The 22,292-nt window shown below is 36.1% G+C and overlaps 1 protein-coding gene and 1 long non-coding RNA gene across 4 annotated transcripts; one reads left to right on the top strand and one right to left on the bottom strand.

Annotated features, from left to right (window-relative positions):
* Nucleotides 1–17: 17 nt before the first annotated feature.
* LOC110797032 (uncharacterized) lies at nt 18–680 on the bottom strand. Its single transcript, XR_002535738.2, has 2 exons — nt 441–680; nt 18–266 (listed from the first exon to the last, which is right to left on the bottom strand). It is a non-coding gene; the product is annotated as an uncharacterized lncRNA (long non-coding RNA).
* A 3,563-nt stretch (nt 681–4,243) lies between these two features.
* Nucleotides 4,244–21,625, top strand: LOC110797040 (protein MICRORCHIDIA 6). Of its 3 annotated transcripts, XM_022002131.2 has the most exons (22): nt 4,244–5,238; nt 5,647–5,696; nt 11,475–11,855; nt 11,974–12,048; nt 12,158–12,192; nt 13,039–13,117; nt 13,315–13,404; nt 13,482–13,557; nt 14,493–14,571; nt 14,989–15,123; nt 16,540–16,638; nt 16,728–16,826; nt 16,899–17,045; nt 17,744–17,833; nt 18,581–18,632; nt 18,724–18,835; nt 19,157–19,377; nt 19,461–19,564; nt 19,735–19,814; nt 20,032–20,074; nt 20,347–20,445; nt 21,217–21,625. In XM_022002131.2, the coding sequence occupies exons 3-22, from the start codon at nt 11,537–11,539 to the stop codon at nt 21,229–21,231; spliced, it is 2,049 nt and encodes a 682-aa protein (XP_021857823.2). In that variant the 5' UTR covers nt 4,244–5,238; nt 5,647–5,696; nt 11,475–11,536; the 3' UTR covers nt 21,232–21,625. The 3 variants fall into 3 exon arrangements, with proteins under 3 accessions (XP_021857823.2, XP_021857822.2, XP_056684104.1); XM_022002130.2 differs by lacking the exon at nt 5,647–5,696; XM_056828126.1 differs by lacking the exon at nt 4,244–5,238 and having other exon boundaries at nt 5,427–5,748.
* Nucleotides 21,626–22,292: the final 667 nt, after the last annotated feature.

The raw sequence follows: 22,292 nt of genomic DNA, 5'->3' as shown, positions 1-22,292 counted from the left end.
CAACCAAGTTAAAGAAATTGAGAGAAATACTAACTCAATAACCATTAATAAATTCATTAAATCAATTAATGAACAACAAAATATCGTTTTTCCTAAATCAATCGGATTCTATATGTTAGAAACCAAATAATAATAGTTCAAAAACCTTAGGTTACAAATAATTACTAGAGTGACTTTTAAGTTTTGTAAAAATCTTCATGTTCTTCCAAACGTTCCAACATCATCCAACCATGAAGCACTCAACACCCTCTTACAAAATAGACTACCTGAGAAGATGAAAATATGCAAAATTAATAAAATTACACAAAGAATGAATGAAAATTGAATGGATTAAATAAAAGGATATGGGTTCTCTAATTATGAAAATAATCAGATCTTATCTTCATCAAACTAATTAAACCAATGAATAAAGTAAATCAAACAAACAAAAATAACATTACCTTAAAGAAAGAAGAGAAAAGGAGAGCATATTTGAGGAAACAAATCTACAAACAAGAAGCAAAGGAGAAGTACTTCGTATACTTTTTATGAATTAGCAAAAACAAAGTGAACTTAAAGTGAACTTAAGAACAAAATTGGAAGAAAGATGAGAGAGATAAGAGTAGCCGACGGGATAGAGAGAGTAAGAACTATGTTTATATGTCGAGTTCCATTTGATTTATATATATGTCGGCTGACAACTTGAGAAGTTTTTTTTAGGGTTTTTGCTTTGGGTTGTGAGTCTATTGGGCCTTGGTCAAGTAACTCAAGTTAGAGCCTATATGTGATACGTTTTTTTCTTATTTTAAACGGGTCAACGGGTAAACGGGTCTGACACGACACGACCCACTTAATTAAGCGGGTTATCTCGTGTCATGTTCGTGTTGGAATTTTCAACACTAACCCGACCCATTTAATTATCGTGTCGTGTCGTGTTGACCCGTTTAACTAAACGTGTCGAAAACCCTCAACACTAACCCGCTTTTTTCGTGTCCGGTTCGTGTCGTGTTATCGTGTCATGTCATCTTTTGCCAGCTCTATCACCACACATCAAATCTTTATATAAAAATAATAACTAGATTTCTCTTAAGAGTAGTGTTTTTACTGTTTTAACCTTACATATTGCATTTACACTTTTACAGTTTAATTACCCTCTTCACTTGCCAATTTCTTCTTTGCCCATGTTTGAGTTGGCGTAACACATTAATGGCTACATCTAATAATCAGTCAAAATCATAAACCCAGAAAAACATGTTCATCCTCTTCAGTTATATCCGCATATCTTGCCAATATTTCTCCTTCGTTTTCTCTGTCTTATGACTTTAGATCTAAAAAACTCGCCGGAGAGCTCAGACGACCAACAATTAGTTTAACCAAACTTATCGACCAAACTGACCTTGTGTTAGGACAACTTCTCGTAAAATAGTCGCAACTCCCATGTTTCTCATCCAAAACGAGCTTATTATCATGCGTTGGAAAGCTATTGAGCCAAATGGCCTCCACTTTGAATCACCTCAATCAGGGCTGAGCAAAACTATATGAATATCCGAAAATCCGAATACCCGATCCGAATCCGATTCGATTTTTTTGGATATCCGATTAGAAATTGATTTCGGATCGGATATCCGATCCGAAACAAAACCACATATTTGATTTTCTATATTATTTTACTAAAATCAAACCCTAAACTCCCTCACATATTAAATATTTCACATAACACTATCACTCAAATTATTAAATTCACAGTCGTCTATCCCTCTCTCTCTCTCCTCTTCTCACAGTTACACATCCCTTCACAGTTACGTCGGATCCCTCCACTATCACCGCCTCACCGGATTCCTTAACTCACGAGTCACCGCCGCTCGTAGCTTTCTTTCTCCACGCGATTAACTTCGAATTTGGGTGTTTTCTCTCACCAAGGATATAATTTCTCTTTTAGATCATGATTTTCTCTTGATCCAACCTTGACTACGTTGCGGGTCTTCTTCTTGCTGGTTGGAGTTTTCATTATATTCTTCAATTAATTGATTTTTCTCTCATCCTCCCTGGTTATTCTTGGCCAGTTTAAAAATGAAACAAAAACTCAAGAGACATTATAAGTTGGTCAAATTATACACTTTAATTAATTAAATGTGTTGCTTTTTTTTTAAGTGGTAGTGGGAGTACCTAATTGTTTGCTACAAATTAGATACGGAGTACAGTAAATAGATGGATGAATGACGAATTCTACAATTTACAGTACATGACACTGAAGTTATTACCAAAAAAAATATAAATTAAAAAGTTGGATATCGGATCTTCGGGGTATCTGATCCGAAAAATTTCAGATATTCGGATATCGGATATCCGTATTTTTCGGATCGGATAGGGATATCAATTTTTACAAATTTCGGATACGGATATCCGATCCAAAATTTGATTTCGGATCGGATATCCGTGCTCACCCCTAACCTCAATCATATAAGCATATCGTGAGACACATCCATTTTAACTCAGCCCTTTGCTTTCTTGCGCCCTTGAGGTTTCCATGCTTAACTCCAAAGTATACCTTGTGACTTCCTTGATTATGCCTTGAACTACCTTATGACTTCCTGATTATGCCTTAGAACCCCTATATGCACGAAGATTTTGTTAATCTGCCACATTAGATATTGTTCGGGTCAAAAGTCAAAATACTGACTCGATATATATTTTTGACGATCAATTAAAAAACGATTAATTTGAGTGAACAAATTAATTTAGCCCAATGTACATCAAAACCCTAAAACTTCCTCATTCTATAAATAGAGTATTTTACCTCGTTTTTCAAGAGAGGAGAAAACAAATGGCAAACCTAAAACTCTCAATATTCTCCTTGCCAATCAAGTCACATCAAACTCTCTCTCTCTCTCTCGAAGAACAAAAAGCATTCAAAAAGGACTGTCGTTCCATTTTAGAAGATCAATTTTGGACGAGATCAAGTTCGGAGGCCCTTATGAATAAGATCAAATACGTTCCAGGCTGTAGAAGAAGATCAACAAGCGTACAAAAGTGACGTGCCGTTGCATTCTACATCAACAATCTTGGACGAGATCAATCCCTGACGACCCTCATTCAAGTACAGATCAGACCAGTTTGTGAGCCAAGTGAAATTCTAATTGGATATCGAATCAGAAGAGAAAATATTAGAGACTGTAACCCAAATATAGAAAAATGAATAAAATCATATTTTGTCACATATTTTGATTCTCTTGTTTTGTAGACTTGAAATTTGTGTATACACCCCAAATAGTAGTTCATTTGGAAATGAGTGAAACATTATACACTATGTGAAATGTAGGTAAGGTGAATGAAATAAGATATGGTATTTCAAAAAATGTTTCGTATGTGGAAGTGAGTTAAGTGAAGGAAGAGAAGGCTCACATGAAGATGTGAGTGGTGATGAAAAGAAGACATATTAGGGCGTTATGTGTGAAAGAAAAGCAAAGGGTGACTTGTTAGAGAGAGAAAATCTCGAGATGTATAACAAAGGGTGTCAAGTTGGATTCACTATAAGCTGATTAAGGCCCTAAAACCTCTACACCACGACTTTGTCGATAGACAAATTCTTATTCGTGTGGGAGCATTGTAAGGGTGCTCATAAAACAAGTGAAAATGCCAAAAATTTGTGGTGTATTACGAAGAATACAAGTTACCGACGATGTCATGGCCTAACGGTTAAGATTGAAGACATGTATATAACAAATTAACAGGTCCGATATTTGAGTTGCCTTCTCCTGTTTGTATTGACATTATAGTTCATTCACATGAAAACAAAGGGTGTCATGTTGGATAAATTCTAAGCGATTCAGACCCTAAACACCATGACATGGTGGATTCATTCTAATATGATTAAGGCCCTAAAACCTTTACACCACGCATTATATTGGATTCATTCTAAGTTGATTAAGACCCTAAAGCCTATATACCCCATGACATATTGAATTCATTCTAAGCTGATTAAGACCCTAAAGCCTATATACCCCATGACATGTTGAATTCATTCTAAGCTGATTAAGACCCTAAAACCTCTACACCACGCGTTATGTTTGGTTCATTCTAAGCTGAATAACACCCTAAAACCTATACACCCCATGACATGCTGAATTCATTCTAAGCTGATTAAGACCCTAAAACCTCTACACCACGTGTTATATTTGATTCATTCTAAGCTGATTAAGACCCCAACACCTCCTCACCACTACTTTGCCGATTGACAAATTCAGGGTTCCTTCGTCGCTAAACATTAGCAAAGCAGGCCAGTTTTTATGGGCAACATCTATGTTTTTTCTTGGCGGCGTTAATGGCGGACTTCCGGCAAGTCTGCTGCTCTTTGCCTTTTTCCTAAGTCATAAGAATGACAGTCTTTTTCAGTCTTTCAGTTCATTTCCACTTTTCCCTCCCTTTCTTTCTCTGTCTTCCCGCTTCTTTTTTCACTCCCAATTTCTTCCCCCCTTTTTGTTTTCATTTATTATATTCTATTCTGGTACAGTCTTCCTTAACAAAAGGTTGATATACCATTATACCGACTTTCACACCCTCTTAAGTCCTAACCCTCCTCTTTCCTCTCTACCCTCCAATCCGACCCACCGGCCACCGCACAATCACAACCACAGTAACCACTACTTCTCCACCGCAATACCAGTTTCGGCCATCAACAAGTTAGCAACAACCACAATCAGTCAACAGGTGGTGGTGCTATTGAGGTCGTGGAAGATACTACCAATCGCTGCATTTCCGTCAACAAAGCTTTTGTTAGGAAAGCCTAGAAAGAGAATCTGAAGTATCTGAACATCAATAAAGAATCATTGGCATCTTAATTTGATCTCTGTGAAGAAACAGAAACAAATTTAAGCTGCCTTGAAGAGTAACCCGCATTGTAATTGAGCAACTCGGCGACGACGGAAACTACGAATCCACCACCAGTTATCGGTAAATCATAGGAATTAAACAAATTCCCACCTCACGCCACCTTAAATTGATCTCTGTGAAAAAAATAAACGAATTTAAGCCGCCTTGAAGAGTGTCCCGCATTGTAATTGAGCAATTCGGTGACGACGGAGAACTACGCAAATTCTAGGTATTGTACAAATTCCACCTCAACACCGCCGGCGCGCCGCCGTCTTTGAGAGGGAGTGAGGGCACAACAAATTCAAAAAAAACGAAAATAATGAAGCGCCAAAAAAATTCAGATGAATGATTAATTGCAGATCGGAAACTTGCGAAATTAAAACGTCAAAGGTGAGCTAATCAATGATATATTTATTGATTTATAATTTCGAGTAAATTTAGGAAAAACAGCTGTATTGATAAGGAAACAGTCTGTTATTATCCTGTCACGTGCTTTGTTTCCTTTAATCTTCCATGTCACGTGACTTGTTTGATCTTTGGTATAAAAACTTTTTCTCTCTCCTAGGGTTTTGCAAAATTGTGTTTATTTTTTTCTTCTTCTATTTTTTGAGATTTTTCAACAATCCCACAACCCAACAAAAATTAGGAATTGGTTTGATTGCTGTTTTCATCAATTGTGCAAGAACAGTGAGAATTTTGAGCCTTTGTTGTTGATCTGAGGGATCAGATCTGTTTTTCAGTGTTTGAGAGCCTTGAGGCTGCTGTTCACTGATTTTTGTTGCTGATTTTGTGAATCAGTTAGTTGGATCTTGGGGCATCTGTTGCTGGACAGATTTGCTTGAGTTTAGGTGAATTACTAGATCTATTATATTGATTTTCTAAATATTCTTGATATTGAAGGTTGGTTTTAATCTATTTCCTTGTTTTGCATGTTAATCTTAATTTTTTTTGGGTCTATTGGAAACAAATGATTTGTTATTTATTATCTTAGGGCTTGTTTGTTATTGTCTTTTGTATTTTTTTAAAAAGAAAATATAGAAACCAAAGAAATTAGTTTTCAAAATAAACATTATTGTTAGAAGGTATAATTATTTTTTAGTTCATGATTCAATATGACTCGAATTTCAAAATTAATACCTTCCTTACATTTTTTAAAATACTAACTTAAAAACTTTTATATAAAATGATAAACTTTTATATTAAAATGATGAACTTTTATATTAAAATGATGAACTTTTATATAAGGCGGTCTTAAACAAAATATTACATTGGTGTCATATAAGTTAAGCAATGTAATCAATAAGTTAACACTAGAATTAATTAGTTAAGCACTGAAACCAATTTGTTAATCAATGAAACTAATTAGTTAAGCACTAGAACTTTTTAGTTAAGCACTAGAACTTTTTAGTTAAGCAATCGGACCAATTTGTTAAGCAATCAAAGTGATCTTTTCGGTAGGACGGTCTTACATAAAAGTTGCCTTATTAAAATACTATCATTCGAGATCTTGTTAGAGTTATCTCGTTTTGTATTTTTAAAATATCAACTTTTATAATTTTTTTCTCATATGAATCTAGAGTTAGTATAAAACAAATAGTGCATTGGAGTCAGTAAAAATAGTAAATGTAAAAACTTAATGAAATGGAGTAGGTATAAAACAAAAAACTAAAATATTAAAGTAATACCGAATGGTTAGTATTTAATGCTAATTACTTTTTATTTATTTGATAATGCATTGATATTTTAAAGTGGGCATAACATAGAAAATGTCAAAAATTAATTAGTAATTTTGATTTAGGAATGAATCTCTTATTTCTCCTTGTTCAAAGAATATACTCCTTTCTTTTCTTTAAGTTGTTTTTGGCAATGAAGTAACATAATTATGTATGTGGGATCTTGAAAAAGATGTGGATGCTCAAATATGTACATAAGCTACGCGGAAAAAAACAACTTAAAGCAACAAAGGGAGTAATAAGTAATTAAAGAGCAAATTGTTATTTACTTATTTCCTATCACTTTTTTCTTTGGATTTCAAGTACCATTATTGACGGGGAATGGGGGATGCTCTTTTTTTTAAAAGTTTTTTTGGATTACATTGCATAGTTAGTGGTTGCCTAAAATCCTAATCATTTTATATGTTGTCAAAATTGGTTTCTGTGTTATATTATAAGAAGATTAATATTTTAAAAATTTAAAAGTAGTTTTAGTTTTGGAGTGAAACAACTTCATAAAATTCTTCAAATTGCCCCTTTAGTTATTGCTTTAGTAGTATGTACATAGATAGTAAAAAAAGATTTAGAACTACTTTGATAGAAAGCAAAACATATCAAAGACAGAGCATGTAAATTTAAAGTTGATAGATATTGGAAGTGTAGATATTGTGCGGTTGTGCCTTAAGGCTATAGCATGCTAGCTTGAGTGGTAAAAGGCAGAAGGAACCACTTTAGCCTGAGTGGCAAACGACATAAAGATTCTTTGTTGCTTGGTGTAGATGTTGTATCTCATTTATCACTATAAATACAACGATTTTCAATCGGTCGGGTTATAAACAAGTATGGTCTAGTTTTTTAAGGTTGTTCGGGTTATTGTGTTACAGGTCACAAAGTTTTGTTCAAGACCCGATATTTTCGGGTCAGGTCGGTTCGGTTCGATTTTTGACAGGTGTACTAGTAATTTTAGACTATGTTACTAAGACTCTTCATATTACTTAAATACCCGTGTCGATCACTCCAACATGGGTATGGAGTTATAGACCACTATGACACTTTATTTTAGGCTAAAATCATGGAAGATTTTCTCATTCTTGGGACACTTGGCCTTAAAGATGGCTGTGGTTGGTTTGGGCCGGCTCGATGCTCGACCCGATCCGACATGAGGCTTGACCCGACCCGACACGCAGTTGTGGGTCGTGGCCCGAGTCGTAATATTTTTTTGGAAAAAGCATGACAAGATATGACACGACAAAGCACGCTAAATTTAGTAAAATTTGTCTTGGACACGACTGCTCGGCTCAAGGGTCTCAAGGGTCTGTGGGCCTGGCCCCCCATTTTGAAAATTTCGGCCTGACCTGATGCAATGTGGGCTTTGTGTGGGCTCGGGCCGAAACCCGACCCGACCTATAACCATCTTTGTTCGTACTTGCATGTCCGACACTACTACTTGAGTCCAAACAACATGGATTTCAGACGAGTATTTGTTGTTTGATTATCAAGTGTTGGTTTTATTGAGAAGGTACATGTGGTAAAAGATAATGACGTACTTTTAATTGAATGTGAAGAGTGCGAGACCCAAACTTTTTGATAGTGAAATTTACTCAAATTATAGCGTGTTGCCGTACCCTTTTGCAAAATAGAAGTCATTATCATCATTATCATTACCCCATTGCCTCAAAGAGGCTCCCGCAAGAAGCGGGGTAGGGGGAGTCCGACGTACGCAACTTTACCCCTGCAATTGCAGAGGGGTTGTTTCCAACTGACCCAAAAGCGATAACGAGACGACAATGGGACGACCATCTTCTACTTCATGGAAAGGAAACAAAGATGTTTTAAGTGCCATTTTGATTTAGTTCATTACATCCCACAGCCAAAAGAACAAATGAATCTTTGGCTATATCGAAAATGGACAAGTTTTGCAAAATAGAAGTATTTAAACTAATTAGTGACATAGGGATAACTTTTACCCAAAGTCCCCCTTAAAGTAATAAGAAGCATTTTATGGTTGATGAGATTGACTATATCATAAGTGGAAAAAACAAGTCGGATGAATGGGCAAACTCATAAGGTTGTGAACGTGATTGGAGGTTTAGTTAGAGGAAAAGGCATATTAGTCTTGTTTGCAATTTGTTTGATAGTAAGGTGAATACCATGAAATATATAAGTTTGTGAGGTGTGGTTATCCCTTTTACCCACGTTGTGCTTCTATTAGGGATTGTTGGATTTCTTTTTCTAGGTTGCAAGATAAATTTAAGATACCTCATCGCTCTTTCATGTGGCTAATGATAATTATGAAAACTTGTCATATCAAATATTTTTCTACCCTTTCTCTTTTTAAATATTTGATGGGTATAATTAAAAGTACGAGAAAAATATGAGAGACTTCTTGGTTTGAGAATTGACGAGGAAAGCTAAGTGTTACATACAAGTTATGACTAGAACAATTAAGAATAATTCAACTTATTCTAACTTAATCATTCATATGACAACACAGTGATGGCTTCTAACTTAGCTCGGGATCAACCTTTAGATGGCTTCTATGAGGAACATGAAACCGAGGCTTAAGGGCACATGAAATCTCTGTCTCCACTTTTCATTTTGGACTAGGAAATCATATGGTGCCTTACAACCTTACAAGTTGAGAGAAGGGTTTTGGAGTTCATTTAGGAGTATACATGATCTTGAAGGGAATGAATCTAATGCATTAGGAGGGACTTATTGTCACGGTTCGTATGTCTTAGGAAGCAGATCGTGCGACTCGCTCTTACCTATTGGGCGGTAAGGGCGCAAGCCTTATGTGGTACAAAGTCGAAGGGCTCGTGAAGCACGAGTGATCAAAGGTTTCTGAAAGGGATGCTCTTGTCTATTTGTCTGTTGGCAACAAGAGAGGGATGCGAGCATTGATCAGTCACTTGTGTGCGCACAACAATCACAAGTGGGACCGACGATGAGAGTTTGTGTGTTCGAGTAGACTTTGTTGTGTCTTAAAAGCTTAGGAACGAGCTATAGCACAATATCAATAAACGCAACTACTAATTAAGCAAGAAAACTTTTGGTGAGGAGTATTAAGTCGTACTTCTCATAGAGGTTTATTTTCTATTAGCTAAAAGCTTCATGTGAACACTAGATTGGCAGTAATATAATACTTATCTAAAACCTAGAAACTTAAGAAAAGTCCTAGAAGGCATTGCATAAGGAAAGTACAAGTAAAGGAACATTGAATTTTAAAACTTATGCACCTTGCCTATTAAAATTAATTTCACAAATATCTTACTTTTTGCCCTTTTGTTAGTGATATGGATGTTGTGTTGATTTTTGTGAAAATACTTATGAAGACTGATCTTTAGTTTATTTAAATCCCCCCCCTCCCCCCAACCCCCAACCCCCCATCCTCAACCTATTCAAAATGTTAATTCAACATCCACCCTTTTTCTTACACCCACTTACTTTTCTAATTTCTTCATAGAAACATGAGTCTACAATAAGTGAGCAGAACATTCAGGTACGAGGGAAGTATTTTAAAACTAAACATGGGAAATCCACACATTTCCTTCATTTCCATTCAATTCTACCCTACCATAGACATTGTGATTCTCTTTGTTTTGTTATATATTGAGGATAAAATAATGTTTTTGGCCGACTTTATCTGTTTCCTTGCATGTTCTCGTCATAGTCACTTAAAAAAAATGTTCAACCTATAGTATCTCTTTCTAAAGAAGGTGAAGCATTTGTTAGGATCGCTAGCTTCATAGAGTTCACTTCTTACGAGAATGTGCTGGTTTAAACTCCAAGAATAGATTTGTCTCTCATTTTTTTTTTTTTATGTTGTGCTTTTCTAGCGGAGACAAGATTCTACTTGTTTTTGCTATGTGATGTGGTGGCATATCTTTGATACGAGGCTTTGTAGTATCGTTGGGATTTTGGTTGGACACTTTTCCTTATTGGGATTTAGTCAAATGTATGATCTTTTGGAGGCTTAAGGGCAAACAGTATCATTTTCGTTGTTGGTATTATTGGTTGGAATTCGAATGATGCTCCAACATTTTCATACGAAAATGGGAGTTTAAAATGAGATGTTAGCAAAGAGTATGTAGGGATTGGATATAAGTGGATGGAGGAAGAGGATCTTTGTGGACAACCAGAATCCTTCTGACCCTATCCTTTCGGGAATAAGTCTTTGGTCTTTGTTTGTTCAATATGTTTTGATTTAAAGTATAAAATTTCTAATACTAACACAGCTCTAAGTCTTATTGTTAATACAAATACAACATTATAGGTCACTGATAGTAACTAAACAATGCTAAATTTCACTTAAAAATACTTATGCAATTCAAAAAGTTCTTAATACATGCAAAAATGGCTATAAGAGAGAGATAGTATTTCTTCAGCATATATATGGTATTGGATGGTGTATTTAGCTTCTCTTGGTTGTCATACAAAGCTTTCCTTTGTTTACAATTTTTGATGTAATGCACATTTGTTCTGTTTTTTCTCTTGTTTAAACTGTGAGCCTCCTTCTTTACAACTCTTCTTTTTTGTGCTTTTTATTTTAATATCCATTTTAAAAATCAAGGCATTGGCCGATCTTAATTATTATGCGATAAAGCCAAGTCCTCAATGTCTAAAATGGATCAAGCTTTCATTTTTTATATTTTAGAATCTCACTATGTAACTCTATCTTTTTACAATGCATATGATAATACTATTTTCTTGTCCATTCTGCTGCTTATTTGAGGATCTGGTCAAGCCTAAGATACGATTGTCGTGGCAAGATTCATATGCACTTTTTTCCCCCTTCTACTTGTGTTTTTGTGGCAGTGTAGACTTTGTTCTTGGCATATCAGTGAACTTTTTCTTTCTTTTTTGTGGTGCTGTTTGTAATCGATGATGATATCTCTGGTGTATTTGATATAGGTCTGATCTCCTCTATCCGTGATTTGAACAAAGCGTCTTGTTGGCTTATACTTTGATTATAAATGGGAGAATTTGAAATTGACCATGTGAAATCAGAACAAGAACTCTATGGATCTTTAATCCAAAATGGAGATATCCACTCATCTTATCTGGGTCCTCCAGGGTGGGATGTTCTACCCAGCGCTCATGAATCTGAAGACTATTGGATAACAAATGCTTTAACCACTGTCCAAAATGGCACCAGTGTATCAGAAGTAATTCAAACATCTGTTGAAGATGCTACTTTTTCGACATCATCTATAGGCCAGGCACCACTTTGTCGACAATTCTGGAAAGCTGGACAGTACGAAGATGCGCCTACTTCGAAATCTCAAGTTCAAAGTTAGCCATCAATCGTTTTCGTATTGATTCTATTGCCATTTAATAACTTCTACTGAAAATATCATTGACCGGATCTTCTGTCACTGACGTCTCTGACATATGTCTACTTTGCTTGCAGACAGCAAAAATTATTTGCATGTTCACCCCAAGTTCCTTCACTCAAATGCGACTTCTCATAAGTGGGCTTTCGGAGGTTCAGCTCATGGAACTTCCGTAACTTTATAATATTTTGGATTCATTTGTCTGTAGAAGTGTCTTGTTTGTTGCTTTCGCTTTCTTAATGTCTCTCTTTTTTTGTGCAGCTATTGCAGAACTTCTTGATAATGCAATTGATGAGGTAATGTTTGCCAAATAATTGTGACTATTACTCTCTTGGACTGTTGGTTGAGACTTTGAACGCTTAACAAATTCTATTTCAACTTTTCAAGGGTATATTCGTTCAATTCGAACTTGCCACGAGTTATGATCTACTATCACAGTTCCTTTTTGTTCTTTACACTTTCCCCATGAGTCGTTTCCTTTTATGTTCTGTACAGTTTTATGTTATTCCATTTTTGGCAATGATATTTTACCCTTCTACCCCCCTTACCCCACAAAAGGGCATATTTTTGCCCACATGCTTACTTTTGCCACTTGTAACCCCATTTTTGCACCCTCTTTCTTCTTTTCTTAATTCTTCTGCAATTAGTAAGCGTCAAGAACATTAAGGAATGGAGGCAGTACAACTTTATAGAGCTGTTACATATTTGGTTTTCACCTTTGCGGCAGTCTATGAGTACTTGTTTATGTTCACAAGTCCAAAGTCATTATTGTTATTGTGTATTTAACTCCGCTTTTTTTATTTGATGAATGAAAATATAAATGCCAGTTCACTGTTCCAAGTAGCAGACAAAATACCATGTGCTCCTTTTCTTTTGTAACTTGCCTTCCCTGTATTTGACGACTATGTCTGAAGTCCGAACCGAGGGTGTCAGTAACTCAGTTGAACAGATATCCATTAAGTTGTCTTTAATTTTTTATTTGTCCCGGTATTAAAATTTTGAAATATGCTGAAAATTGAGAATTTTTTTGTGCCATTTGTCAATATGGCGTGTAACTCTCATAATCATGGCGGAAACTGTTCATGCGAGGGATTTTGCATTTCACTTACTTTTTTGCCTTTTGTGTTTGTTCAATTTAATAGATTCAAAACGGAGCCTCTTTTGTAATTGTAGATAAAGTCTCAAACCCGAGGGATGGTACTCCAGCTTTGCTTACTCAAGGTGTGTTGATCTTCAAATATTAATTAAGAAACTTCCCCCTTCGCCCGGCTCTGTTCGGGGTTGTGTTTATATCCAAGACCCACTCCTGTCTTTCGCGTTGTGTTTGTATCCAAGACCCACTCTGTTTATTGTGTTGTTTTTTGCTTCCCGTGGGAGCTGTACTTTCACTGTTCTTTAAGCTTTATACTTTCTGGCAGATGATGGAGGTGGAATGGACCCAGAGGCAATGCGGCGTTGTATGAGTTTTGGTTTTTCAGACAAGAAATCCAAATTAGCAATTGGAAGATGTAAGTTCAAGTCTTCAGTTCTGAGGTCTTTATTCCCTTCCGTTATAGATATTGATAGCTGACTCTTGACGTCTCAGATGGGAATGGATTCAAGACCAGCACCATGAGACTTGGAGCCGATGTTATAGTCTTCACCCGACATTTCAACAAAAGGTGGGGTTACCAATGAAATGAAGCCTCACGTTTCTGACTTGTGTATTTCTCTCATATTTTCTGCTGAGGTATCTTAGTCCTAATGTGGTATATTAGCTTGTGATTAGACATGTGAATTTTTCGGACTTACGTTTGCATGCAAACTTTCTCAAAGCAAAGATAAAAGGTTAGAAAAAATATGGAAATAATGCAATGTGTAGGAAACATGCCTAGGCCTCGGTGAAAATTATATACTTCGTATATCTTTCTTGCTGATTTCCCTGCATTTTGGGAATTTATGTGCTATTAAATAAACATAATGTGGAAATTATTGCTATAGGCGAACTTGTATGGGAAAAAAAACTATGGTGAGTGGATGTAGGTAAGGTCGCGAGGGTGGTAGAAGCTGCACAAAGAAAGCAAGTACACAAGGTGAGAGAGGTTGGGGTGGATGCACTTTTTGAATTTTGAAAAAGGTTAGTGGGTGTAAGAAAGATGTAGTAAAAAGGTGGGTATAAGAAAATTGTGGATAAAGTAAGAGAGAGTGAGTGGAAAAATTTAAATATTGTGGGACAAGGAGGTAAGATAGTATAAAGTAGAACTGAGTAGAAAATAGTATGAAGTAGAAGTGAGTAGAAAATTGTGAAACAGCCGGAACAAAAAGTGAGTAGAAAATTAAGGAACGGAAGTAGTATGTTTTTTCCAACGTGTTGCTTAAATAATTGACTAATTGGACTACAACAAGCTTTTTATATGAACAAATATGTAAATATGATGGGGCTATCCAAATTATTTTCAGATGCTGGGAGTTAATGTTACTGCTAATGTTTTTGGTAGCATTTCTCAGGTTCCCCAACTCCCTTTTCTGTGTGGGGTTGGGGTCATTTAAGTAATCATTCCCCCCCCCCCCCCCCTTTTGGCTTATGCTTATCCTTTTTGTGTTCTCTCTTGATCAGGACGTTGACTCAAAGCATTGGGCTCTTGTCCTACACATACTTGTCACGAACGGGCTCAGACAGGATAGTTGTGCCCATGGTAAGTACTGAAATTATGTTATTGGTTGCACATCATCCTACAATTTTCTATTGATTCATCAAATTTAAGTAATTGTCAGTACTTATTGGTTGCACATCATCCTACAATTTTCTATTGAATTTAAGTAATTTTGTCAGTACACAATACAAGTGTACCATCTATAGCACTGATGGGTTGCATCATCATGAGCCCTTTCTATGTCAACTGTTTCTGTTCTAACTTTGAAGTTAAGTTTTCTATATTTATATCTATTTAGTATTTACTACTATACTAGATTATATTATAGGTTGCGTTTTGGTCAGTTGACTGTACAAGGTTACGGTATCATCTTAGCGGGTATACTGATCCTTTTTTCACGAGATCTGCTTTCTTTGACTGTGAGTTATGGATACTAAACAATTGGACTTCCTTTGATAGGTTGATTATGAGTACAACATGTCAACTGACACCTTCAACCCTCTATATCGCTACGGGGAAGAGCATTTCCAGTCGAATTTATCCATCATCTTGCAGTGGTCGCCATATCAAACTGAAGCCACGCTTATGAAGCAGGTTAGCTTATAAAGTCTCTGATGAGTATTTTCTCTATATCTCACTAATTCAAGGACTAGAAAATCAATTTACTACTGATATTATTATGCATGACATAGTCCCTGAATTAGAGAATAATGACCTGGATTTTAGACACGCTATTTCTAGCAGTGATCCCTCTAGGCTGTGAGACCAAAGTGTGGTAGTCTGTTCTGTTTTATTATTTCACGCTCTTGCTTGTGTACTTAATAGCCTTCTTGATAGCTATCTCTTTAATAGCCTTCTTGATAGCTATCTCTTTAATAGCCTTCTTGATAGCTATCTCTTTAATAGACTTGCCAGTGATCATAATAATTTGATGAAATGTTGATAATTTTGGTCTCATGCAGCTGAATTAACCTTATTTCCCCCCCTCCCCCCCTCATGCATTTAGCGTCATAGCCGTATGGTAAATCATGCTGTATATCTACCTTAAGGCTTTGACTGGATTGGAGTTAGTAATCAGGGGGTGGATTTTATGGGAGGAACTACAGCTGGGGGAATATTTAGGGGATGACATTTTATTGGGGCAAGTTTAGATGGAGTTTGGCAATAAGACAATTTAGAGTATTAAGTTCCAAAAAGGAAAAACATCACCATGTTTTTTTTGATGGTCAATCACAATGTTCTTGAAATGAAGCAAGTGTAACGTTCCCCAGCTGGAGTCTACTACAAGAATATGAAGTGACACAAATCATATTGAGGCCCATGTTTGTAGTGAGAACAAGTTGAGCCTATTCATGTTGGATCCACCAACAAGCTCTTTGGTTTCCTTGGGATTTCCAACAGCTTTGGTTCTCTGGCCTCTCTAATGGACGTTGTACTTGGATCATCAAATCATATCGAGGCCCATCTACGTAGTGAGACCAAGTTGAGTCTAGTCATGCTGGATCCCCCAACCAACTCTCTGGTTTCCTTGTCATCTCTTGGGACTTTTAACAGTTTTGATTCTCTGGCCTCCTTAATGGACGTTTTACTTGGACCTTCTAATCCTCGCATTGGCTTGCATATTGGAGTCACCACCTTTGTTCTATATATTATTTTTTTGGTTAATATAAGGATATACAAATTTAATTGATCAAATCCTTCACAACCTGAGCTGGTTGAATCCGCATGTTCACGTCCACAATTTGCAAGCTCATACATAGATGTCGGTTAACTATTATATACGGGTAATGCAATGCAAGTGTAGGCGTGGCACTGGCTGCACTGTATAATGTTTCAAGAGTACACCATTTTTGGAAAATGATTTTGACACACACACAATGAGAGCACAGTTTTTTGTTCTCTACTCACGAGGTGGTGTTCCAAAATAAATTCAAGGTGTGCTAAAATCAGTTTCCACTTTTTTGTATCAAGTTTTGATGAGTTTCAATTCTGCTTTGTTTTTCATGGCAGTTCGATGATATTGGACCTCATGGAACCAAAGTGATCATTTTCAACTTATGGTTTACTGATGATGGGACGTTGGAGTTCGATTTTGAAAGTGATCCTAAGGTTGACTCTTTGTACTTTGATATGTGTTGGCAAGACTAAAATTTTTTCTTCTGTATTTTTTTAATCATCTCTTGACTGTTTGGTCGCAGGATATCCGCCTGCGAAATTCTGAGAATTCTAAGAAAATTAATTCAAGAATGTTAATAAGTGAAGATCACATTGGCAACCAATATCGTTTCTCCCTTAGTGTAAGTCTTGGTTTGACATGGTCTGAAAGATTTTTTAGTTACCCGACTTACAAATCTTGGTATTACTTGCAGATGTACTTGTCCATCTTATACTTGCGGATTCCACAAAGTTTCAGTATCATATTGCGTGGGAATGTTGTGGAACATCACAGTATAGCACATGGTCTCAAGTATCCAGAGTTCATCATGTACAGACCTTTAACTGGGGGCACTAAAGAGGTTACTTATCATGCTTTCTACTCCCTTTGTTCTTTGTTATCGAGTTCATTTGTTGTTTCTTGGATGGCATGGATTGCACATCTTTATTTTTATTATTTTTACTGTATTTATTGAAGAGGAAATAATGTACATGTATCAAAATCTCATAGATGCAAAGATACTATTGACCACATTATGCCATAGTGTCTTCCAGTCCTGCTGAAATCTGAAGACCCTATTGGCAAAAATCAAAAGTGATGCCAGATATGTCTTTTTAGTTTTAGAGTTAAGGTCTAATAAAACAGAGGAAAATGACGCAAACTCCAATGGAACTTTTATTCCCTTCTTGAACAAGCCTCACAAGCTTGTTACTAAAAACAGTTATCAAAATTACTAGAAATTAACACCCTTAAAAATGTTAGGAGACAGAGACACTATTTAGGTAGATGAGACTATTGAGGATCAATGCGCATTCATTTCAGCTCTATTCAAATATAAGATATGAGCCTTTGTTGGTCCCTCAATCTTGAACTTCATGTGCATTTGTGCTGTTACCCTTAAGTTTTTAGTGTGAAAAACTTAAAATACCCAACATATCAGTTAGCTAACACCTAATCAATTGATAAATTGTCCTTTTCAACTACTTATTAACATTGTTAATGAAATGTACTTTAAAATTGCTTTTTGTATGATTAAAATTTTCTGGTTTACTTTTGCAGGAAGTATTGACAACAATTGGCTTTCTGAAGGAAGCTCCTGATGTCAATCTTCATGGCTTCAATGTCTACCATAAGAACCGTCTTATACTGGTAAAATCCCATAAAACCTGTTCATAAGACACCCAGCTTCGTATATGACCATTTCTGCACATGTGAGTTCGCACATGCGCATATGTGTTAGCATGTCAACCCTGTCTATTTTGTGAAAAAAATAAGTCTCTGGTAATCATTTTTGTATTGGAGTATTGTATGTCCGCATGGGTACTTTAGAAGTTGAGATGAAATGAGGAGTCCAAGCAACATAGTCACAGACAAATAGTGTTTGTATGTTTTTGGTCCAAAAGGAAGTGCTAAAGTAATCATACCTATGTTAGATGATTGTATGTACAAATGGGTACTTAAGGTAATATGGGGAGGCCAAGCAACATAATTATAGTCGTAAGTACCGTTGAACTTGATTCATAAAGTGAGCAATGACACGAGGATAATCTCTTTCTAACACCAATGTACTGCTTTGAACTTTTTCCTATTTTAAAAACTGTGATAGAGGAAAAAGAAAATTGGTAAAAATAAAGTTTTTGTGGCCTTTTGGAGGATAAACCATGGATAATCATCTGGAAAGTTCCTTTGTTTGTCATGAGTGAGATTCATACAATATCACCTTACAAAATAATTACTGGCACTGAAAAAGCATTTTTATTGTGGAAGAATAAGCAAATTAAATATCCGGGTTGAGATTTCATAAAAGCTAAAGTGGTTTTTGTTGCAATTTTAGACTTATAATGCAAATCTTTCTTGGTTGATGACCCCTTCTCTTGTTTGCTTTTTTTTTTGCAGCCATTTTGGCATGTTGTTAGCTATTTAGACAGTAGAGGAAGAGGGGTTGTAGGTAATTTCTCTTCATCACATATCAATATTTCATTGAAAATTAACGTTTTTGGATTATGTGCATACTAATCATTTTTTAATTGTTTTTTTAGGGGTATTGGAAGCAAACTTTATCGAGCCTACTCATAATAAACAGGATTTTGAAAGGACTTCACTCTTTCAAAAACTTGAAACTCGGTTGAAGGAAATGACTTGGGAGTACTGGTAGGTACTTTTGTGTTCATTGTAGAATAGTGACGAAGTCTATTTCTATTTTGTTCTTTCCTTTCACCTGAAATCTATCTCATAACTAGAAATCCATGAGGTTGTTATAGTACATATTCTTCATCTCTTATTCTTAATTAATCATTTGATTTTTGAGCTTGTTATTTAAATTTGAATTTTTCCATGCTAGCCAATAGAAGAAAACATGCCTAGGTCGTGTGACATACTGACTCCGTAAAACAGATTCGCGTTCCGATGTTCACTTTTCTTGAGTTCAATAAACTACTTGCTAATCAGTGCACATTCTTGAATATATTGTAGGGATCATCACTGTGGACTTATTGGGTATCAGGTTAAAAAGGCTCCAGCACCTGTATCCTTAGCTAAATCTCCCTACGTTGGTCCCAATAATCCTAGACTTCAACCTATTAGCGTGGACAGAAGTTCAAAAATGAGTCAATCGCCTGTTAGTCAGGCTCATCCCATGTTTAGTTCACCTGCTGGAGATTTGTTAGCTGCTCGAAGCAGTACTCAGCAGTGTGGTAAGTTTTCCTGTTTTCAAAGATTTGGAGATATGTTCGTCGCCAGTTACTTGTGCTGATGCCTACTGCAATTTTATTTGCAGGAACTAAGAGGACGCATGATGACTTTTTGTCTGGCCTCGGAAAGGGGAGACGGCAAAGCAGGATAGAACCTAACACTCATGCTGGGCGTTCTATAGATTTTCAGGTTGGAGTTTATTTATTTTGATTTAACTTGGATGTTTAGTTTCTAACTATCTCGTGTCCCCTAGCTCTGCCAATACGTACTAGTTTTAATATCTCTATTCTGGTATAGCCTTTATTTCCCTCTGTAAATAGTGATTTGGTTAATGTAATTAAATTACTCTTCTATGGCAGCCTGTCAGTCATGCCGCAGTTCCGTTGAATCAACAGGAGGCTAAGGTGTTGAGACAGGAGAATAGGAAGCTTCGAGAGAAGTAAGTTAACTTTTAAATTTTAAAGCAGCACGCAGGTAGACATATATACGGTTCTAATTAGTAGAGTTTAAAAAAAAATAAGAACTGTAGTTTTGTACTTGGGAGAACTGTACTAGTAGTACTATTAAAGTTGGCTAGGCAGAGACTCGGCTTTATCTTATATTTTGTTTCTTGTCATTTGCTTATTTTGATCTTACGGTCTTTTTTAATGTTTCAGATGCTTAGAGTTCGAGAAGTCTGAGGAAGAGCTCAATAACAAGGTATATTAAGTAGCTCATTCTGTTTTCAGAGTTCATGTTGAACTCTCCTCCTGTGTGTGTGCGTTTTTTTGTTTTGTTTTGTTATGCATTTATAATTAGCCGAGGATAAGCCGATGTTCTTCTCACAAATTTCAGTTCATCTCACGCAATTGGTAACTACCTATATAACATGTGTAAATGCTGAAATCAATCACGACAATATTAAATATTAGAAAATTAGATGCATATGGCAGTAGTATGCTTGCTTACACTGCTTTACATGACCCATGCAGGCGTCACGGCTTAGGATGGAGCTCGGAGATACACAAAAAGAGTATCTGAGGATGTTAACCGAGCTTCGGGCCCTTGAGGTTGTCAAGGCGGAAAACAAGGTAAGCAATTGTTGTCAATCTAGCCTGTTGTAGATTAATTACTACTCCTTAATACCTTAGATATTAGTTAATACTCGGAGTACCTCAGTTTCACAAAACATGCACCATATCGTTTCGCACACAAACCAAGTGAGTGGAGAAATGGTGGGAAATGGGCAACATTAACCATGTGATTAGAAGAGGAAAGTATCTTTTTAGAGGGAAAAAGTGACGGTAGTAATGTCATTTCACCAACAAGTGAGTAATTACGGAGTAATAAGGAAAAAACAATGCATGTATTGTGAAACTTCCCAAACAGAAAACGGTTCATGTGTTGTGAAACAGGTATATCAGTAGGCCTTGACTTTGAAATTCAACAGCTGGTCAAACAATCTGATTTTCGTTTGGTCATCTAGGTGACACATATGGAGGTGGAAAAAGGCACTCATTAAAAAGAAAAGAGGAGATATTACTATCTTGTAAGATCTAGAAACACCGCCAACCATGTTAACCACAAAAAGAAAACAAATTAGTACACTACTTTCTACAAAATAGAATCAATATTTCACGTGTTGTTTGGTTAACACGAAAAAGAATCAGTATCAGACGGTGTTAACTGAACACCGGGGGAGTTCATATTAGTGATATGTTGACTAAATTGTCTTCGCTTATTTCAGAACTTTCAAAGTTCAGTCAAAAATTTATTATTTTATGTCGATTAGCCATCTTCCCCCATGTCTCGCATTGTTTTTCTAAATGATTTGATGCTCAAAATCATGGTTGATAAAGCAGGTACCTGTTGTTTGAAGTGAAGACAAATGTATTCCACAGTGAAACCAAGATAACTCAAAAGCAATAATACGGTTTGATGAGGAGCGTTGAGTCTCCCTCCAATGTTATTCGTCAGAGTTACTGTTGGAGATCAGACTATGAGCTGCTAAATGAATATCATGGCTAGTGAGGCTAGTTAGCTTAGGGGTGATGCTGGAGAGTAGAGAGAGAATGAGCTTGCGAAGTTGCGGCCTTTGATTTCTCATTGTACTTCCATTTTATTAGTCTTGTGTAACATTGTACAGTATATTGCATTGTATTAATATGTAACATTAATGTATCATTATTGTGTCAGTAGTGTATCATTTCATAGAATAAAATTGCATTCTTTTTTCCACGGGCTACCTCTTGTGTTATACATTTTTATCAATGTGTTCTATGTTTGATTATAAAACAGTACAATGCGTAGAATAAGAAGGGGCCTAAAATGTCCCTTTATTTAGAATTCTTGATGGGTGAGTCGTGGTTAATTTTCATCATCATTTTCTTGTTTATGGTGGAGAATGTGAGTTGCGTCGCTTGTGTCCTAGTGCCTATTGTTGTTGGAGGATTGTGTGCTTGATGGTGTACTCCGTACAAATACAAAACTTGTACTCGATTCTACATGGACGCTACAATGGAAATTAGTTTTAGAGCAATGCAGATCGAGAATAAATTTTGATTTTAACTATTCATAGGAAATTCGTTTCACCTTGACAACGGTTTGATGGAAATAAGAATATATATTGTACCTAAAAGGAGTTGGTCGAACAAAGTCGATCGCAAAACTTGCCACTTGGGTAAAAAAATAGGTAGTTCTTCGACTTCTTCCTACATCACTAAAACACCTTCGACTATAAAGTACAGAGTACAAAACATGTCTTTATTCATTTGGTAAGAGTCTTACATTAGATCATAGAGGTTTAAGGTTCTAAATCCTACCAAACGAGGGTGTTTAGAGGTAGGATTCCCTTATCTTCCCTCGTACTTCCAAGTACCTGACCCGCAAATACTAGACCAATAAAACGATAAGGGTTAAGATATACGGTCAGATGATT

Source organism: Spinacia oleracea, chromosome 5, assembly GCF_020520425.1.
Source record: "Spinacia oleracea cultivar Varoflay chromosome 5, BTI_SOV_V1, whole genome shotgun sequence".
Taxonomy (NCBI): domain Eukaryota; kingdom Viridiplantae; phylum Streptophyta; class Magnoliopsida; order Caryophyllales; family Amaranthaceae; genus Spinacia; species Spinacia oleracea.
The sequence above is the reverse complement of the archived record's forward strand: the minus strand, read 5'-3'. Positions and strand labels throughout refer to the sequence as shown.